Genomic DNA, 19,388 nt, shown 5'->3' with positions numbered 1-19,388 from the left:
CCCAGCTTTAATTTCTAGAACAATAAATATTGAAAATTATTACCAAATAAGTAAAACCTCTTCAGAGTCTGCAATAATTCTTAAGAGTATAAAGAAATTATGAGACCAGATAGTCTTGAGAACTTCTGTTATAAACATGCCATTAAATATGAAAAATAGTACATTATTAATAAACTTAATTATTGAACATATCACTTCTAATATCCTTTTCAGCTGATGATATACCCGTGTTATGTAAGAAATTGAAAACATCACAAACTTTTGGGTTGGACACAACCTTTCCACAAAACTCTATAAAAGGCAAATAATTCTAGAAAAAATAAATATAGCCTATAATTAATACCTTAGGGGAATCATTTATCAGAGGCTTGGGTTTGGTTGTTTTTGTTTTTTTTTTTTTTTTAAAGTAACAGAGACACTAGATGAGAAAAACATCTAATAGAATTCTGAAAGGAAAACCAAGTCAAGTCTGGAAGTGACCTGAACATCCTGGAAATTCAAAGGCTATTATCCTCAGAATACAGAGAGCATGACTAAGAAGGGAACAAAAGTCTGGGGTTAAGCAGACGTCAAGTCAAAGGCTTCTGCTGAGTATATTAAGGACTATTCTAGTGACCGACTGGACAGATGTGGGGAGAGGAAGTGGAATTTCAAGGACAACCCCGGGTTTCTGGCTTAAAAAAAACCAAAACAGTGAGAGTGTAGTCATGAACTAAGATGGTAAATACTGCAGGAGGAGCAACTTCGGGAAAAGCATATTGAGCTTGGCTTTTGCATTAAAAGTAAATGAAGTCACTCAGTCGTATCTGACTCTTTGTGACCCCATGGACTGTAGCCTGCCAGGCTTCTCCGTCCATGGAATTTTCCTGGCAAGAATACTGCAGTGGGTTGCCATTTCCTTCTCCAAGGGATCTTCCCAACACAGGAATCGATGACAAGTTTCATGCCCTACAGGTAGATTCTTTACCATCTCAGCCACCAAGGAAGCCCAATCTTTCAGACCCAGGAATCGAACCAGGGTCTCCTCATTGCAGGCGCCTTTACCAGCTGAGCTACCATGGAAGCCTGACTTTTAAGTGCCTCAAAGACTTCTATATGAAGATATCCAGCAGGCAGCCAGATCCATCTGGAGTTCCTGAGACTCTGGGACAGAAATGTAGATTTGGAACTTACTGGAATAGAGCATCTTTCTTCACCTTTAAGACAATAATGATTGTACCATGGCTTGACAGATTTTTGTTAGGGGTGGGTGAAATCATTATTTTACCAATATGCAATCATATACTGTTTTATTTTCGTAATCAAATTTCCATTCTCAACAAATAACTGAAAACATACCACATGGAAGAACATTTTGTGTTTCTATTTTCTATTTTACTGATTCTTCTCTTTATTACCTCCCTTTTCCTTTGTGAACTTATATCCTTATCTAACATCTTGAGATGGATGCTCAGCTCATTGGTTTTAGGTCTTTCTTCTTTTCCAAACTTGATTTTAAAAGTTACTCCTTTCCATCTAGGTATTTTCGCTGTACCTGACAGCTTTCCTTTTCAACTCTGGTTTTTTCAGATATTCACAAAGTTGTACAACATTCACCACTAGCTAACTCCAGAACATTTTTAATCACCTTAAAAGAAAACCCATTCCCAGTAGCAGTCACTCTTTTTTTTTTTTTAAGCAGTCACTCTTCATTTTCTCTTCCTCTCGCACGCTGGCTACCACTAACCTATTTTCTGTCTCTCTTTTGCCTATTCTATACATTTCATGTAAATGGAACCAAATAACAAATGATTTTCTGACTGGCTTCTTTTGAGGTTCCTCCATGTTATAGAATCAGAACTTCATTCTCTATTGTGGTAGAAAAAAATTCTATTATATGGATAAATCACCTTCTGCTTATCTTTTCATCAGTTGGTAATTTGGGTTATTTCCACTTTTTGGCTTTATGAATAATGCTGCTATGAACATTTGTATACAAAGTTTTACATGGATATGTCTTCAATTCTCTAGCAGTGGAATTGCTGGGTCATATGGTAATTATGTTTGACATTTTGAGGAACTAACAGTTTTCCACAGTGACAATACAATTTTATATTCCCAACAACAAAACATGAGGTTTCAAGTTTCTCCATACCCTTGCAACACTTGTCATTATCTGTGCTTTTAATTATAGCCATCCTGCTGCTGCTGCTGCTGCTACTAAGTCACTTAGCCATGTCCGACTCTGTGCGACCCCATAGACAGCAGCCCACCAGGCTTCCCCGTCCCTGGGATTCTCCAGGCAAGAACACTGGAGTGGGTTGTCATTTCCTTCTCCGATGCATGAAAGTGAAAAGTGAAAGTGAAGTTGCTCAGTCGTGTCTGACTCTTAGCGACCCCATGGACTGCAGCCCACCAGGCTTGTCCGTCCATGGGATTTTCCAGGCAAGAGTACTGGAGTGGGTTGTATAGCCATCCTAGTGGATGTGAAATAGTATCTCATTGTGGTTTTGATTTGCATCTCTCTGATAACTTGCATTTCATGTATTTATTGGCTACTAGTATATCTTCACAAAAGAAATGTCTATTCAAATCCTTTGTGCATTTTTTTGAAGTTATTAATTTTTACTTATCGACTATGGTAGGTCTTTGTTGCTGCATAAGGGCTTTCTCTAGTGATGAGTCTGGGCTTCTCATTGGGGTGGCTTCTCTTGCTGCAGAGCAAGGACTCTAAGCACACAGGCTTAGTTGCTCCTCAGTTTGTGGGATCTTCCCGGGCCAGGGATCGAACCCGTGTCCCCTTCATTACAAGGCGTATTCTTTTTTTTTTTACAAGGCGTATTCTTAACCACTGGACCACCAGGGAAGTCCCACTTGTGCATTTTTAAATTAGGCTATTTGCCTTTCTATTAATGAGCTGCAAACATTCTTTACATATTCTGGAGGCTAGGCACTTTATCAGATATAGCAAATCAGACTTGCAAATATGTTCTCCATTCTGTTGTTTTTTCTTTCTTAATAGTATTTGAAGCACAGTCTTAATTTAGATCAAGTCCAAATTATGTTTATTACTTGTGCTTTTGGTGTTATATCTAAGAAACCACTGCCTAATCCAAGGTCATGAAGATTTATGTCAATGTCTTCATCTAACAGTTCTGTAGTTTGAGTTCTTACATTTATGTCTGAGGATCATTTTGTGTTAATTTTTGTGTGGCGTGAAGCAGGGGTCCAGCTTCATTCTGTTGCATGTGGATGTGCCACTGTCCCTGCATAACTTATTAGAGAGACTGTTCTTTCCCCATTGATGTTCCTTGGTGTCCTTGCCAAAAGTCAACTAAACACAAATTTGGAGGTTTATTTTTTTGGATTCTCAGTGCTGCTCTGTTGATCTGCCTGTCTATCCTTATGCCAATACCAGTCTCTTGATTACTGTAGCTCTGTACTAAGTTTGAAATTAGGATTCTAAGAGTCCTCCAAATTTTTCTTCCCCAAGATTATTTTGGCTACTCTGGATCCCTTGAGTTTTCATATAAACTTTAGGATCATCTTGTCAATTTCTGCAAAAAAGCAAATTGGAATTTTGATATGGAGTATGCCAAATCTGGCAGATCCTCTTAGGAAGCACTGCCACCTTAAGAATAATGTTTTCCAACCCACTTATTCAGAGGATGTCTTCCCACTTAGGGATTTTTTTCAATGACTTGTTTTTAGCGTAGCTACAAGTTTTAGCATGCGCCACCAGAGCTATCAGTTGTTTGTGGTCATGTATGGATGTGAGAGTTGGACTGTGAAGAAGGCTGAGCGCCGAAGAATTGATGCTTTTGAACTGTGGTGTTGGAGAAGACTCTTGAGAGTCCCTTGGACTGCAAGGACATCCAACCAGTCCATTCTGAAGGAGATCAGCCCTGGGATTTCTTTGGAAGGAATGATGCTAAAGCCGAAACTCCAGTACTCTGGCCCCCTCATGCGAAGAGTTGACTCAGTGGAAAAGACTCTGATGCTGGGAGGGATTGGGGGCAAGAGGAGAAGGGGACGACAGAGGATGAGATGGCTGGATGGCATCACCAACTCGATGGACATGAGTCTCAGTGAACTCCGGGAATTGGTGATGGACAGGGAGGCCTGGCATGCTGCAATTCATGGGGTCGCAGAGTCCAACATGACTGAGCGACTGATCTGATCTGATCTGATCTGCACTGAGTAATTTTAGGCAGTCTTTTTTGTGCGTGTATGGTTGCACCTCACAGCTTGTGGGATCTCAGTTCCTCAACCAGGGATTGAGCCTATTCCCTCCGCAGTGAAAGCACAGAGTCCTAACCACTGGACCACCAGAAATTCCCTATCACTCAGTTTTAAATGCTTTTTTATTTCCATTTGATTTCTTCTTTAACCCACAGATCATTCAATAATGTGTTTAATTCCCAAACATATATGTTCACATTTTGAATCTATTACCCCTAAGCATCCACCACCTCTCTTCTATGTTCCTTGGATATTTAACAAGTGAACTAGAAATTCATTCTTAACTTAATTCCCCTGCTCCAAAAAATTTACAAAATTTTATACAGTAAAAAATACCAAGCAAAAGTAAATCAGAGCAAACATAAAATAACTACCACTGTATCCCAAATATGAAAATGAGGACAATGACAAAATCAGGGAGGAAAAAACCCAGAATCTGAAGTTAGGCTCTTGGTACACAAGTATCTGATTAAAAGACATACCAGAGGCATTATAAGGGGCCATCCACACAGCCTCAAGAGTTTCAACCAGAAAGACCAGAGCACAAATACTAATACTGCTTTAGCAAAGTATCAATACATCTGATTTAAAATAATAAGGCCTTGAATCACTTTGAGTGGTGGCTAGGAAAATAGAGAAGGAATGTCTGCCAGGAGAACTATAGAAGATTCAATAGTATCTGCTTATTTATTGGATGTGGATCGCAAGAGAGATGGGAGAGGCAGAGAAATGAAGATACCACTGACAGAAATAGGTAAATGAAAAGAGGAAAACAGAAATAGAAAATAGACAGAAAATTGACAGGAAATAGAAAATGAAAATGATATAGTTTTAAGAAATTAGTAGTTCAGTCTTGGGCACAGTGAATTTCAGATGATGAAAAATTAAATACCCTCTCACTTGAGTTCGAGCAGTATTATATATCCCAGGTACAAAATTCTACCACAGTAAATCCACTACATACGAACGAGCTCTGTTCCAAGGGTGAGTTCTTAAGTCCAATTTGTTCATTAATTCAACAAAGTTAGCCTAGGCACCCAACTAACACCATCGGCTCTATAGTACCGTTCTGTAATAGGTTTATAATACTGGTCACGCAAATATACATAAAAACACAAAAAATAAAGAAAACACTTTTAACCTTATAGTACAGGACCTTGAAAAGGACAGCAGGACAGTAGGACGGCTGGCATGCAGGGTCTGGCACTGAGTGAACAAGCAAAGAGTTACTGGCTAGGGGAGGGAGGGGTGGGAGACGCAGAGCTGAAGGATTGTCAGCAACAGGAGACGGAGGGCAAGCTGCCATTTCACTCACACCTGACTGTGATGGAACGCGTATCTGCATCTCTGAAAGCTCTCAAGTTGAAGATTCATATGAAGGGGACTTATTATATATCCCAGTCACTGACGGGGGAGCCTGGTGGGCTGCCGTCTATGGAGTCGCACAGAGGCGGACACGACTGAAGCGACTTGGCAGCGGCAGCAGCAGCTGCAGCACTGTATGGTATCTAGTTGTTAATGAGTTTATCTTCCTTATTAAGACTATGGACAGGAACTTTTAACTAATTAATTAATGACTAAACAGAAAACAAAACCTTTAGGCAGTTGGCAACACCATACTGCAGATAGGAGACAAATCACAGCCAGAGATAAAAATGGCAAGCAGAGTCATACAGATCGCTTTTTGCCTAAGTTCTTGGGCATTTCTGGTTCTCTCTATTGTGAACGATCCCATCGTCAGCACCTGGATTCCTTAATAATGTATCAATATCTACGTTTCAGGTTATATGTCCAAAACAGATAGTTTATTCATTTTCTGGGCTATGTCTCTCCTGTAAAAGGTCAATAAATATCCAGTCTACCTTTTAATTTGAATGACACAAACACACATGGAGTTGAAGTGAGGTACTTAACACCACAAAGTCAGAAGGAAACAGTGGGGTGAGCCTGGTCAAGGCTTGGCTTCCTAAGCATGTACAATCTTCTGGAAATACCAAGACAGGGGCACATATAAACACAGAAGCAGAGTATCGTGCCCTTTCAGCACAAACAATGATGTTTGGGTTGGCCGACCAACCAAATTCAACCATTTCCAAAATGCTAATTCTCTCCTGAAGGATGAAAAACAATCCCCCGACCCCCTCAATGCAATGCTAGTTCCAAAGCAAATTTCCAGGACTCCGGAAATAGTGGTTGAGTCAGAGCAGCACCCCTGAAACCAGTGTACAGCATCTTCTAATACAGTACACGGCATTACTGGACAGAAGGATTATTTTAAAAAGAAAAACAACTAAAATACACTGTCAGTGGTAGATCTCGAGCTAAGGAAATTCCAAAGATGAAAGCCATTTGTGGCTTTCATATTAAAAAATGTTCTTCACCTAACCAGAGTTAATATAAGTCTTTCCCCTGATACAACAATCAAGCTAACCCTCACACTGATAACACAAATATACAAGGTAAACAGAAGGCTTAAACATACCTGAGTGTCAGAAGGAGCATGGGCTTTGGAACAAAATAAACTGAGGTTCAAGTGCCAGCTAGAGTACACACATAAATTACTTCAAATCTCCATGCCTCGATTTCCTCATTTGTAATCTGGGGACCAATAAAAACTGTGGGGGCTGCTGTAAGAGGTAAGAATTAACTTATGGAAAGACCCAATATCATACTAGGCACACAGCTGGCACTCAAGAAATGCTGCTCTCTGTATGTACTTTTTATAGCATTTTTTAGCAGTAGGGCTCAATATTAATCAGGGCCCTAAAATTAGCAATGGGATTTCTTTGGAAGGAATGATGCTAAAGCTGAAACTCCAGTACTTTGGCTACCTCATGGGAAGAGTTGACTCATTGGAAAAGACTCTGATGCTGGGAGGGATTGGGGGCAGGAGGAGAAGGGGATGACAGAGGATGAGATGGCTGGATGGCATCGCTGACTCGATGGATGTGAGTCTGAGTGAACTCCAGGAGTTGGTGATGGACAGGGAGGCCTGGCGTGCTGCGATTCATGGGGTCGCAAAGAATCGGACACGACTGAGTGACTGATCTGATCTGACTTACATTCCTTCCAAAAGAGCAATTGTTACTCAGTAAATTCATTAAAAAAATACGGCTCTTTCAGAAGGAGCTTTAAGAAGGTAGGAGGGTCAATAGTGTGAAATACTACAAAGCTGAGTTAAATAAAAATGAAAAACAGTCAGGAGACTAAGCCATTTGGAAGTCAGTGTTGGTCTGTGGGACAGCAGGTCCAGTGATCAGAATAGGATGAGGAGGGAAGGCAGTGAGTACAGACTAGTCATTAAATAAACTTAGCATCAAAGGAAGGAAAATGAGCAGCACCTAAGAGGGCAGTTTCTCAACCAGATCAGTGTGGTTACATTACAGGACAGAGCTGAAGGGAAAAACACTGGGAAAAGGTTAAAGTTACAGGAAAGAAGGAAAAATGAATGGAGCAAAGTCCCAAAAGATAACTGTGGGTAATGTAAGAGGGGAGGATCAAGATCAAAGGTAGCAGAATCCAGCCTCATCCGTCTTTCCTGAGATTAGCACAATGGAGGAAATACTGAGGACAACTGTAGCTGATTCTGTAATTAGAAAAAATGGAAACGTTAGAAAGCTCATCCCAAGTAGCCACTATTTTATCTAGAGCAAAAGGCGAGGTCATCTGTCACAAGTGAATGGACAGAGCTGACCACATAAGATGAGAGAAAATTTTAATTCCACTGAATTTCTAAAATCGGCCAAATGCTGCATTTTCAAGAATACATCTGATAAAGAAACGAATGAGTATGGGTTTACCACACTATCACAGGTATTGAGATAGGTACTCCACAAGTGTTACCACACTGACTTCTCGGGAGGACCCAGTAAGCAAAGTTTCCATTTTATAGCTCAGAAAACTCAAGTTCAAAAAGAAAACATGAACGACCCAAGATGACACAGATAGTCGTGTCTTCCTCCAAATCGTAACCAAATAATCCCATAGTTCCTTCATAACGCGGTGGCGTGAGGTCACATTAACATTTGTACTAAATATTTACCACAGTGAAAAGTCAGAAACAATGCGAAATATTCATAAATTATGGAATACTCACCCACTCCAGTACTCTTGCCTGGAAAATCCCATGGACAGAGGAGCCTGGTGGGCTGCCGTCTATGGGGTCGCACAGAGTCGGACACGACTGAGCAACTTCACTTTCACGCATTGGAGAAGGAAATGGCAACCCACTCCAGTGTTCTTGACTGCAAAATCCCAGAGATGGGGGAGCCTGGTGGGCTGCCGTCTATGGGGTTGCACAGAGTCGGACACGACTGAAGTGACTTAGCAGCAGCAGCATGGAATACTCATATGACAAGAATATTTTTTTTTAAAAAGCCAATGATTTCTGAAGTCTTTTTAACAACATGATATAGTGGATATCTCATGTTTTGGGCCACACAGCAACATTCTCTTTTCCTGTGGGTGGGCTGATTTTTTTTACCTCTTTCCACTGTGCACAATCTTGGTAATACGTCAGCCTTGGGGGCTTCCCATCACCTTCACAGGGGCAACCCACCACCTCTTCCTAGGTACCACCAAGGTCTTATCTTGGTGGTAGATAAGATACCTTGAGGTGGTAGATAAGATACCTTGAGCAACTGAACTGTACAACCTTCCCCAAACCTACAATTTAGTTCAGTTGAGTCGTTCAGTCGTGTCTGACTCTTTGCGACCCCACGAACTGCAGCACACCAGGTTTCCCTGTCTATCACCAACTCACAGAGCTTGCTCAAACTCATGTCCATAGAGTCGGTGATGCCATCCAGCCATCTCATCCTCTGTCGCCCCCTTCTCCTCCTGCCTTCAATCTTTCCCAGCATCAGGGTTGTCTCTAATGAGTCATTTCTTCGCAACAGGTGGCCAAAGTATTGGCACTTCAGCTTCAGTATCAGTCCTTTCAACGAATATTCAGGACTGATTTCCTTTAGGATGGACTGGTTGGATCTCCTTGCAGTCCAAGGGACTCTCAAGAGTCTTCTCCAGCACCACAGTTCAAAAGCATCAATTCTTCGGCCCTCAGCCTTCTTTAAGGTTCAACTCTCACATCCATACGTGACCAGTGGAAAAACCATAGCGTTGACTATACACCACCACTACACACCTAAGAAGAGCTTCCCGAGGACAGAGACTTTCCCATGACCTTCATATCCAGAGGCCTTGGACAGAAAATCAACAAGTTCTGCTTGGTTTCTATTTCTAAAAGGCAGGTAGTGAGCCTACAAGGTAAAAAGTCCACTTAATGTTAAGTATGTAAGAGTCAGATGTGCCTGTTGCTTCAGTCATGTCCGACTCTTTGCAACCGTATGGACTGTAGCCCATCAGGCTCCTCTGTCCACTGGATTCTCCAGGCAATAATACTGGAGTGGGTTGCCATCCCTCCTCCAGGAGATCTTCCCGACCCAGGGATTGAACCTGCTTCTCTTACACCTCCTGCATGGGCAGGCAGGTTCTTTACCACTCGTGCTACCTCACAAGCCCAGGAGTCAGACAGTTGTGCTTAATTTTCTCTTTTGATACCAACTGGTGAAAAGTGCTCTGAATAAGCTTTCTTACACAGTTCTAAGGATGGCTCTGTCTGAGCTTTGAGTCACAGAACAATAAAAGGTAAAAGGAAGAACAAAGGAAAACTTTCATATTTCTATAAGACTTGAATTCTTTAACCATCAGCATTTATTCAATGAAATGTAATTCTTTTAAAACAAATTATGCAATTAATTTTTTTATTTTAAATAAACAATAGGGAAAAAGAAGTCTCTTGAAAGCTACCAATTAATTATCATCATTACAATCCCAATGTCTGTTTCAGCATCTAAACCCCCTAGACAATTCCAACCAATCTCACTTTTCAAATTCTAGACTAATAAAATCTCTTTTTAATTACAAATGTACATTTCTTCAAATAAAGTCTACCTTCAGAAGCTAATATGAGAACCAAAAATATACAATTATAAATCCAGTTATACTCAAAATTTTGAGAATTATTTACATATGAGGCCATTAATTGTATCAGGCAACAGTCATCGACTAGCCATAAAGCATTCTCCTGAAACAGCACAATTCTGGTTCTCAAATACTTGAGATTATCTGCAATTATACCAAAATGTACCATAAAGCACTCCAAATCACTAATCTGTTTAACTTTCACAGTATTATGTGTATGCGCATACACCACACTTGAGGTGAGAAAGCGTAGAACCTGGAAAAAAGTGACTAAGCAAACATGAAACATGTCCACTCAAAAAGGCTGTAAATCAACATCTTAAACAATGACCTAACAATCTTTCAGGGAGAAGCAACAAGTAATTACACCAGTTTATATCAAAGACAAAAAGCTGGTGAGGGAAACTGCCAGCATTTCTGATACAGGCTGCCTTGCTCAAGTCAGGCACTCAGGCACTCAAGTGCTCCTAACCCCTATGCTCTCCTGGATCATCTCAAAACTTTGTATGGCCAAGGCATTTAACTAAACATGAGTCAATCAAACCACAGTACTATACATTAAAAGTAATGCCATTTTTCTCATCAAATGTAGTGACATTTTGTGGTGAAACTGTTTTCCTTTGGTAGCAATTAGAAGAAAGTAGGTCCATGTTGTGAAGTTTATCCTTAAAACAGAAATTTGCAAAGAGTTAAGAGAACCACTCTCAGCCTGATATTCAATAAAGCAACAAAACACAATTCAATTTCTCATTCTAACAGGTTCCAGGAAGCAAGAGGAAAAGAAATTATTCTTACAAAAGTATATCTAGTAGATAATCTAACATAGCTTATGGGAGAAAGAAAAACCATTGAAAATTTCAGGTGCTTAATTTCAAGCAGAATTGTTAACACGAGGAAAATAGGAAACGAGACAGAAAAAAAAAGAAATGCCTTTGCAGGTTAAAATAAGCTATATCATCTCTACCCCTAATTACTGCCTACAGCAGAACTCAGAAAACTAGCTGCAAGAGTCAAGTCTATGCAATGACTGGCTTTGTAAACTAAGACTTCATCAGAACACCGCTCCGTCCATTACTGTCAATGACTGCTTTCAAACCATCTTGGCAGGGTTGAGTAGCTTTGCCAGAGACCATACGCCTAAATTATTTACCAGCTGCCTCCTTAAAGAAAAAGTTTGTTAACTCTTATTTTATTTCTCTCATAAAACTTAACACTACATAAAATCTGTTTTTTGACTTAGTCAATTATTGTCTTGACTTCCCCACTAGAAAGCAAACTTTGTAAAGAAAAAAACTTTTGTTCTCCACTCTATTTCTAGCACCTAAATCGGTGCATGGCACATACAAAGCTCTCAATAAAGATGCTGAATGAATGCTATTTATTAAGAAAAAGAAAGGAGAAGAAACATTTCCCATCTTCCCAATCTCATTCTCTCTTTGATGCACTGCCACTATTCACCCTACAAATCCACCAAAACAAGTCTTCTCAGTTCACCACTGGATTTATCATGTTGATAAACACATTGATAAATCCAACGGTCAATCCTCAGTCCTCATCTTATTTGACTCATAGGCAGCATCTGACCCAGTTGGTCTATACCCTCCTGTGTGCAACTCTCAGAACACCACATTCTCTTATTAATAGTTCACCTCCTACCCAATGCAGCCTTTCCTTAGTCTCCTTTGCTGCTGCTGCTGCTGCTGCTAAGTCGCTTCAGTCGTGCCTGACTCTGTGCAACCCCATAGACGGCAGCCCACCAGGCTCCACCGCCCCTGGGATTCTCCAGGCATAGAACACTGGAGTGGGTTGCCATTTCCTTCTCCAATGCATGAAAGTGAAAAGTGAAAGTGAAGTCGCTAAGTCGTGTCTGACTCTTTGCGACCCCATGGACTGCAGCCTACCAGGCTCCTCCGTCCATAGGATTTTCCAGGCAAGAGTACTGGAGTGGGGTGCCATTGCCTTCTCCAACTCTCCTTTGTTAGTCCTCTCATTGCTTCCAGGCTAATCCTTTGAGACTTTTCTCCTCCATTCACAAAACTCATTTCTTTGGTGAGCTCATCTAGTCTCATGACTACTCTTTGGCATTTCGAACTTAACTATCAAAAACCAAACCCAGGGATTTCCCTGGTGGTCCAGTGGTTAAGACTTGAGTTTCCAATGCAGGGTGTACAGGCTCAATCCCGAGCCCCGGAACTAAGGTCCTGCATGCTGAGTGGCATGGCCAAGAAGTAAAAATAAATAAAAATAAAACCCAAAACCATTCTCATCTTTCCCCCAGAAGCTGCTCCTTTATAGTCTTCACCATCTCAGTAAATGGAAATACAATCCTTCCAGTTGCTCAAGGCCAAAACACTTGGGAGTCAACCAGCTCTTATTCTATTACATCCCACATCCAATCTACCATCAAAACCCTGGTAGCTCTATCTTAGAAATACATTCCAGGTGAATGAGCTCTTCTCACCACCTCCACTGCTACCATCCTGGCGGGCTGATGGTTTCCGTGCCTTCACCCTTGTTCCCTTACAGTCTACTGCCAACAGAGCAGCCATGGTGATCATGTTTAAAATGTAAGCAAGTTGCTGCATGCTCAAAATAACTTGCTCTAACAGCTAGCCAGCTGCCTTTCACACTCAGGGTTAAAATTCGCACACAATTTGGTCTCCTGAAACCTGTTTGCCCCCCTTTGCTTCTCCACTCCAAAGGTCTCCAGGCCTATCCTAGGGTATATCAAGCAAGCTTCCATTTCAGCGCCTTTACTCTGGCTGAAAGGCTCTTCTGGTCTGAGCGAACTAGGACTCCTAAATCAGGCACTTCCATCAACTACTGTGTCATCTAATTCACATAACAACTCTGTGAGGTAGGTGTCAATGCCTCCATTTAAAGATTAGGAAAGTAAAGTTTTTAGGCCACTTATCTAACAAGGATGGAGTTGGGGCTCAGCCTCCATTAGTCTGCACAGAACATGAGCTCCGATGCTTTTGAACTGTGGTGTTGGAGAAGACGCTTGAGAGTCCCTTGGACTGCAAGGAGATCCAACCAGTCCATTCTAAAGGAGATCAGTCCTGGGTGTTCATTGGAAGGACGGATGCTAAAGCTGAAACTCCAGTACTTTGGCCACCTCATGGGAAGAGTTGACTCATTGGAAAGGACCCTGATGCTGGGAGGGGTTGGGGGCAGGAGGAGAAGGGGACGACAGAGGATGAGATGGCTGGATGGCATCACCGACTCGATGGACGTGAGTTTGAGTAAATTCTGGGAGTTGGTGATGGACAGGGAGGCCTGGCCTGCTGCGATTCATGGGGTCGCAAAGAGTCGGACACGACTGAGCGACTGAACTGAACTGAAGAGGAGAGGATTCAGCCAGTTATATGCCTCTGAAGTCCCAGTGATATCAGGTGCATAGCTAGAGAAGGATGTAGGAAAGCAGAGAGCCAGAATGAGAACCAGGATGAGAACCAGAGAGGAAGGTACTGAACCAAAAGAGTGGTGTCAAATGGAAGTGAGACATCCAGAAGCTCAAGAACCAAGAGCATTCCTCATAGTAAACCACACCTGCAGTAAAAGCAACTTTGCTCTTGACTTAAAAAAAAAAATGGTATCTTCTCCTGCCAACAATATTGGCCAGAGGTATGTATCCCTCCTGGGTTCTGCCTCTCACCTGCAGTTTAGTGTGTGAAAAGAGACTGTTTGGTTAAGAATGTGATTAAGCAACACAGCTTCACACCTAGGTTTTCCTCTGGTCCAGTCAAAGTTTGTGCGCCCAGTGGGGTGGGACAGGAGGACGACTGCCCTTTAAATTTCAGATGGCAAAGAGAACAACAATACCTTCCTCCTTGTGGGTGTGTGGGACAAACACTTCCCCCCGCCCCCGCCACACACACACACATCCCAGATACTGTAGCCAGGAGCGGAGAGGGTGTCGGCCTTTACACCAAATTCTCCCAGCAACATTTAGCTTATGCCCCATTCCTCTACGCCCCAGTCACGACACGATCGCCTTGTCATCCCCTTCCCCCAGCCAAAGCCTGGTCTGGCCTCAGAGAAGCCCCACACCCCGCAGTGGCCCGGGCATGAAGACCCCGCCTCACCACGGCTCCCGCCACGGCGTGGACCAGGCTTTCGTAGGACAGCACGGAAGACATAAGTGCGGTTCCTGCACACCCGGCTGCAGTTTCCCAGCAGAAGCTGAAGCCAAATCGACTGGCGAAACTTGCGCCAGAGTACCGGGCAGGAGAGTCACAAGCTCCACCCCCTTAGGCCCGCCTCCTCCAGAACAACCATTTCCGGGTCGCAGGGCGCCCGCGTCTCCTGGCCCGGCGCTGGCGCGGGGCGGGGCAGAGTGGTGCTGCGGCGTTCACGTGGAGCGTTGGGTCTCGCGGAAACTCGGCACCCGGGAGGTCAACTGTTGTTTCCTCGCGTTGTCGCGATCTGCCCGGTGGTGCTTTACACCTACTCCAACACTGGGGACTTAAGAAAACCTTTTTTTTCCTCCACATCTCTTCGTAAGACTAGCTGGAGACAAGCAAGATGGGGTCTCATCTTCCTGTTTCTCTAAGACTTTACTCATATTTTCTCTAGCTAGTATTTTTAGTCACATTTTCGTCAAGAAGACATACATGTTGATTGGGCAATGTTCTCCCCTCTGAAAAACCCTGGTGGGAAGAGAACTTGAGCTTCAGGAAATCAAAATGATCAGATGGAGGTGGGAACAAACTAGTTGGCACCTCGTAAAAAAATTTTAACCTATTGGTTTCCTCCTTTGTGAAACGACAGTGTTAATACTGCTAGGATTACAAAAGTTAATTTATGTAAATTTAAACGTACTTTAGAAAATACTGAAGAAAAAAAAATACCGAAGAAAATTCCATATTGCTAAGTGAAAACAAACTACACAAAATTAGAAAAACCACATTCTACCGCTCACCCACAACATACTGTGACACCAGGTTTCAGGACTTCAACTTCAGTCACTTAGGTACCATCGTCATGGGTCTCTGCCAGTTTCAGAACCATCAAGTTTACTTTCATAATACCCTTGTGATTGATAGTCCTTGACTGGAATGCAAAAGTAGGAAGTCAAGAGCTACTTGGAGTAACGGGCAAATTTGGCCTAGGAGTACAAAATGAAGCAGGTCAAAGGCTAACAGTTTTGCCAAGAGAATGCACAAGTGATAGCAAACACCCTCTTCCAACAAAAAAAGAGAAGACTCTACATATGGACATCACCAGATTGTCAATACGGAAATCAGATTGATTATATTCTTTGCAGCCAAAGATGGAGCAGCTCTACGCAGTCAGCAAAAACAAGACCAGGAGCTGACTGTGGCTCAGATCATTAACTCCTTATTGCCAAATTCAGACTGAAATTGAAGAAAGCAGAGAAAACCACTAGACCATTCAGGTATGACCTAAATAAAATCCCTTACAATTATACAGTGGAAGTGACAAATAGATTCAAGGGATTAGATCTGATAGAGTGCCTGAAAAACTATGGATGGAGGTTCATAACACTGTACAGGAGGCAGTGATCAAGACCATCCCCAAGAAAAAGAAATGCAAAAAGGCAAAATGGTTGTCTCACGAAGCCTTACAAATAGCTAAGAAAAGAAGAGAAGCTAAAGGCAGAGAAGAAAAGCAAAGATACTCCTATTTGAATGCAGAGTTCCAAAGAATAGCAAGGAGAAAGAAGAAAGCCTTCCTCAGTGATCAATGCAAAGAAATAGAGGAAAACAATAAAATGGGAAAGACTAGACATCGCTACAAGAATATTAGAGATACCAAGGGAACATTTCATGCAAAGATGGGCACAATAAAGGACAGAAATGGTATGGACCTAACAGAAGCAGAAGATATTAAGAAGAGGTGGCAAGAATACACAGAACTGTACAAAAAAGATCTTCATGACCCAGATAACCACGATGGTGTGATCACTCACCTAGAGCCAAACATCCTGGAATCACTACGAACAAAGCCAGTGGAGGTGATGGAATTCCAGTTGAGCTATTTCAAATCCTAAAAGATGATGCTGTGAAAGTGCTACACTCAATGTATCAGCCAATTTGGAAAACTCAGCAGTGCCCACAGGACTGGAAAAGGTCAGTTTTCATTCCAATCCCAAAGAAAGGCAATGCCAAAGAATGTTCAAACTACCACACAATTGCACTCATCTCATACAGTAGCAAAGTAATGCTCAAAATTATCCAAGCCAGGCTTCTATAGTACATGAACCATGAGCTTCCAGATGTTCAAGCTGAATTTAGAAAAGGCAGAGGAACCAGAGATCAAATTGCCAACATCCGCTGGATCATCAAAAAAGCAACAGAGTTCCAAAAAACATCTATTTCTGCTTTATTGACTATGCCAAAGCCTTTGACTGTGTGGATCACAGCAAACTGTGGAAAATCCTTAAAGAGATGGAAATACCAGACCACCTTTTCTGCCTCCTGAGAAATCTGTATGCAGGCCAAGAAGCAACAGTTAGAACTGGACATGAACAACAGACTGGTTCCAAATTGGGAAAGGAGTATGTCCAGGCTGTATATTGTCACCCTGCTTATTTAACTTATATGCAGAGTAGTACATCATGAGAAATGCTGGACTGGAAGAAGCACAAGCTGGAATCAAGATTGCCGGGAAAAATATCAATAACCTCAGATATGCAGATGACACCACCCTTATGGCAGAAAGTGAAGAGCTAAAGAGCCTCTTGATGAAAATGAAAAGTTGGCTTAAAGCTCAACATTCAGAAAACTAAGATTATGGCATCTGGTCCCATCACTTCATGCCAAGTAGATGGAAAAACAATGGAAACAGATTTTATTGTTTGGGCTCCAAAATCAGTGCTGATGGTGACTGCAGCAATGAAATTAAAAGATGCAAAAAAAAAAAAAAAAGATGCTTGCTCCTTGGAAGAAAAGCTATGACCAACCTAGATAGCATATTAAAAAGCAGAGACATTACTTTACCAACAAAGGTCTGTGTAGTCAAAGCTACGGTTTTTCCAGTAGTCATGTATGGATGTGAGAGTTGAACTATAAAAAAAGCTGAGTGCCTTAGAATTGGTGCTTTTGAACTGTGGTGTTGAAGAAGACTCTTGAGAGTCCCTTGGACTGCAAGGAGACCCAGCCAGTCAATCCTAAAGGAAATCAGTCCTGAATATTCATTGGAAGGACTCATGTTGAAGCTGAAACTCCAATACTTAGGCCACCTGATGCGAAGAGCTGACTCCTTTGAAAAGACCCTGATGCTGGGAAAGATTGAACGCGGGAGAAGGGAACGACAGAGGATGAGATGGTTGGGTGGCATCACTGACGCGATGGACATGAGTTTGAGTAGGCTCTGGGAGTTGGCGATGGACAGAGAAGCCTGGCGTGCTGCAGTCCATGGGGTCGCAGAGAGACGCGACAGAGCGACTGAACTGAACTGACTGCTTATTACAGCCAGAGGCCCAATGTTTTACGCCTTTTATCACATTTACTCCCAGGAGAGGGCCCTAACAGTGTTTACCTGGTCCTGTTTTCACAAAATTTGAAAGTATTTCAATTGCTACTGGTTAAGATCCCTTTGTAACTCTGGGGCTTCACTGGTGGCACAGATAGTAAAGAATCCTGCAATATGAGACCTGGGTTCCATCCCTGGGTTGGTAAGATCCCCTGGAGAAAGGCATGGCAACCCACTCCTGTTCTCTTGCCTGGAGAATCCCCACGGACAGAGAGACAGGCAGGCTACAGCCCACAGGGTCGCAGAGTCAGACACGACTGACCGACTAAGCATGCACATTTAAGTGTTGCTACAGTGACCACAGCTAAGTTACAAGCAAGTTGGGGAGATAGCTGGATTTAGGAATACCTATTCATACGTATTAACATGTTATTGCTAGATCTGTTTTAGGAATCTCTCCCAGGAATACTCCCACCACTCCCTAGAGTCATGACATGAAGGTCCAGGCCCGAAAGTCAAACGAAGGTAGGATTCTGCACTGGAACACAGAACCTTGTCCGCCGTTAATCGGAGGACTCAGCCCTTGTGGACTTCTACTTAATTTGGAAGCTCTCTCAAGAACACACTGCATTATGTAGCATATGGACTTATAAACACACTTTATGAATCCTTTTATAGCAGTAATTGAACACAATTTTTCTTATTTCCCCTTTGTACGGTATGATATGCAGACAGCATGTCCATCTCTGTGAAATCTTTTGCATAGCAGCTGTCAAAAAATAATTTCACATCTCAGTATTCCTAATTATGTACTACTTTTCTTAAAAGAGAGCTCCCTGAACTATACAAGCATTAAGTCCCACACTATAGAAACAGTATATTAAATCTTTAGCCTCCTTCTGTTCACACCTGTATTATCAGTACAAAATAAAATAGGAACTTAGAACTGATCACCTTCCTATTCATTTCTACACTTGCATGTAGTCAGGTTACACAACCTGAAAATGTCCCAATGAGATGAGTGTACTAAAGAACATCCTTATTATATAACAGGATATCTAGATTTTCATAGTATTTATACATATTTATGCTATTTATCTCTTCACTACCCTGGTTCCACCTACTTACAAGCCATAGTTTTAAAGCTTTCGCCAAATCAACATGCCTTCTTTAGTTTCGATTTAATTTTATTGGCTATCATTAACTGTTTGCCTACTTAACGCATGCACTTCACTTAAAAGTGTACTTTATTGGTTATAAATATTGCTATACATTTAATTTTAATCACTGCACCAGTTTTAAAACGAATTTTTTCAGTCCCTTATTGGTTGGATGACATCGCCAACTCGATGGACATGAGTCTGAGCAGGCTCCGGGAGGTGGTGATGGACAGGGAAGCCTGGCGTGCTGCAGTCCATGGGCTCAGAGTCAGATACAACTGAGCAACTCAACTATAGGGCCCGTTACAAGTGGACTAATACACTTCATCACAACCAATGATGTGACATTCCTCACTTAACCAGTGCCCTTCAAATGAACATTTTGTTTCCCATTTTTTAAAGTATTTCAGCATAGGCTTCCTTGATGCCCTCTCCTGTTCCTAAATATGGCAGAACTGCTTGCCTCTGAACTGCTACCTGAGGATATGTAAAGCTCCGTTTTACTCAAAAGAATGTATTTGTAGGTCTCCTTCTTAACAACACTGTATAATCTAAAGTATACTGTGCTTAGAAAATACCTTAGGA

General features: G+C 41.9%; 1 protein-coding gene across 1 annotated transcript in view; it reads right to left on the bottom strand.

The window, feature by feature from the left end:
- SLC25A17 (solute carrier family 25 member 17) overlaps nucleotides 1–14,476 on the bottom strand; it is a 43,345-nt gene extending 28,869 nt beyond the window's left edge. Inside the window, exon 1 of the mRNA XM_005899460.3 lies at nucleotides 14,292–14,476. Coding sequence (XP_005899522.1) covers nucleotides 14,292–14,345 — 54 coding nt within the window. The 5' untranslated portion in view covers nucleotides 14,346–14,476. The remainder of the gene's footprint in view (nucleotides 1–14,291) is intronic.
- Nucleotides 14,477–19,388: the final 4,912 nt, after the last annotated feature.

The sequence above is a fragment of the Bos mutus genome, chromosome 5 (genome assembly GCF_027580195.1).
Source record: "Bos mutus isolate GX-2022 chromosome 5, NWIPB_WYAK_1.1, whole genome shotgun sequence".
Classification (NCBI taxonomy): Eukaryota; Metazoa; Chordata; class Mammalia; order Artiodactyla; family Bovidae; genus Bos; species Bos mutus.
This window is presented reverse-complemented; position numbering and strand designations above follow the sequence as displayed.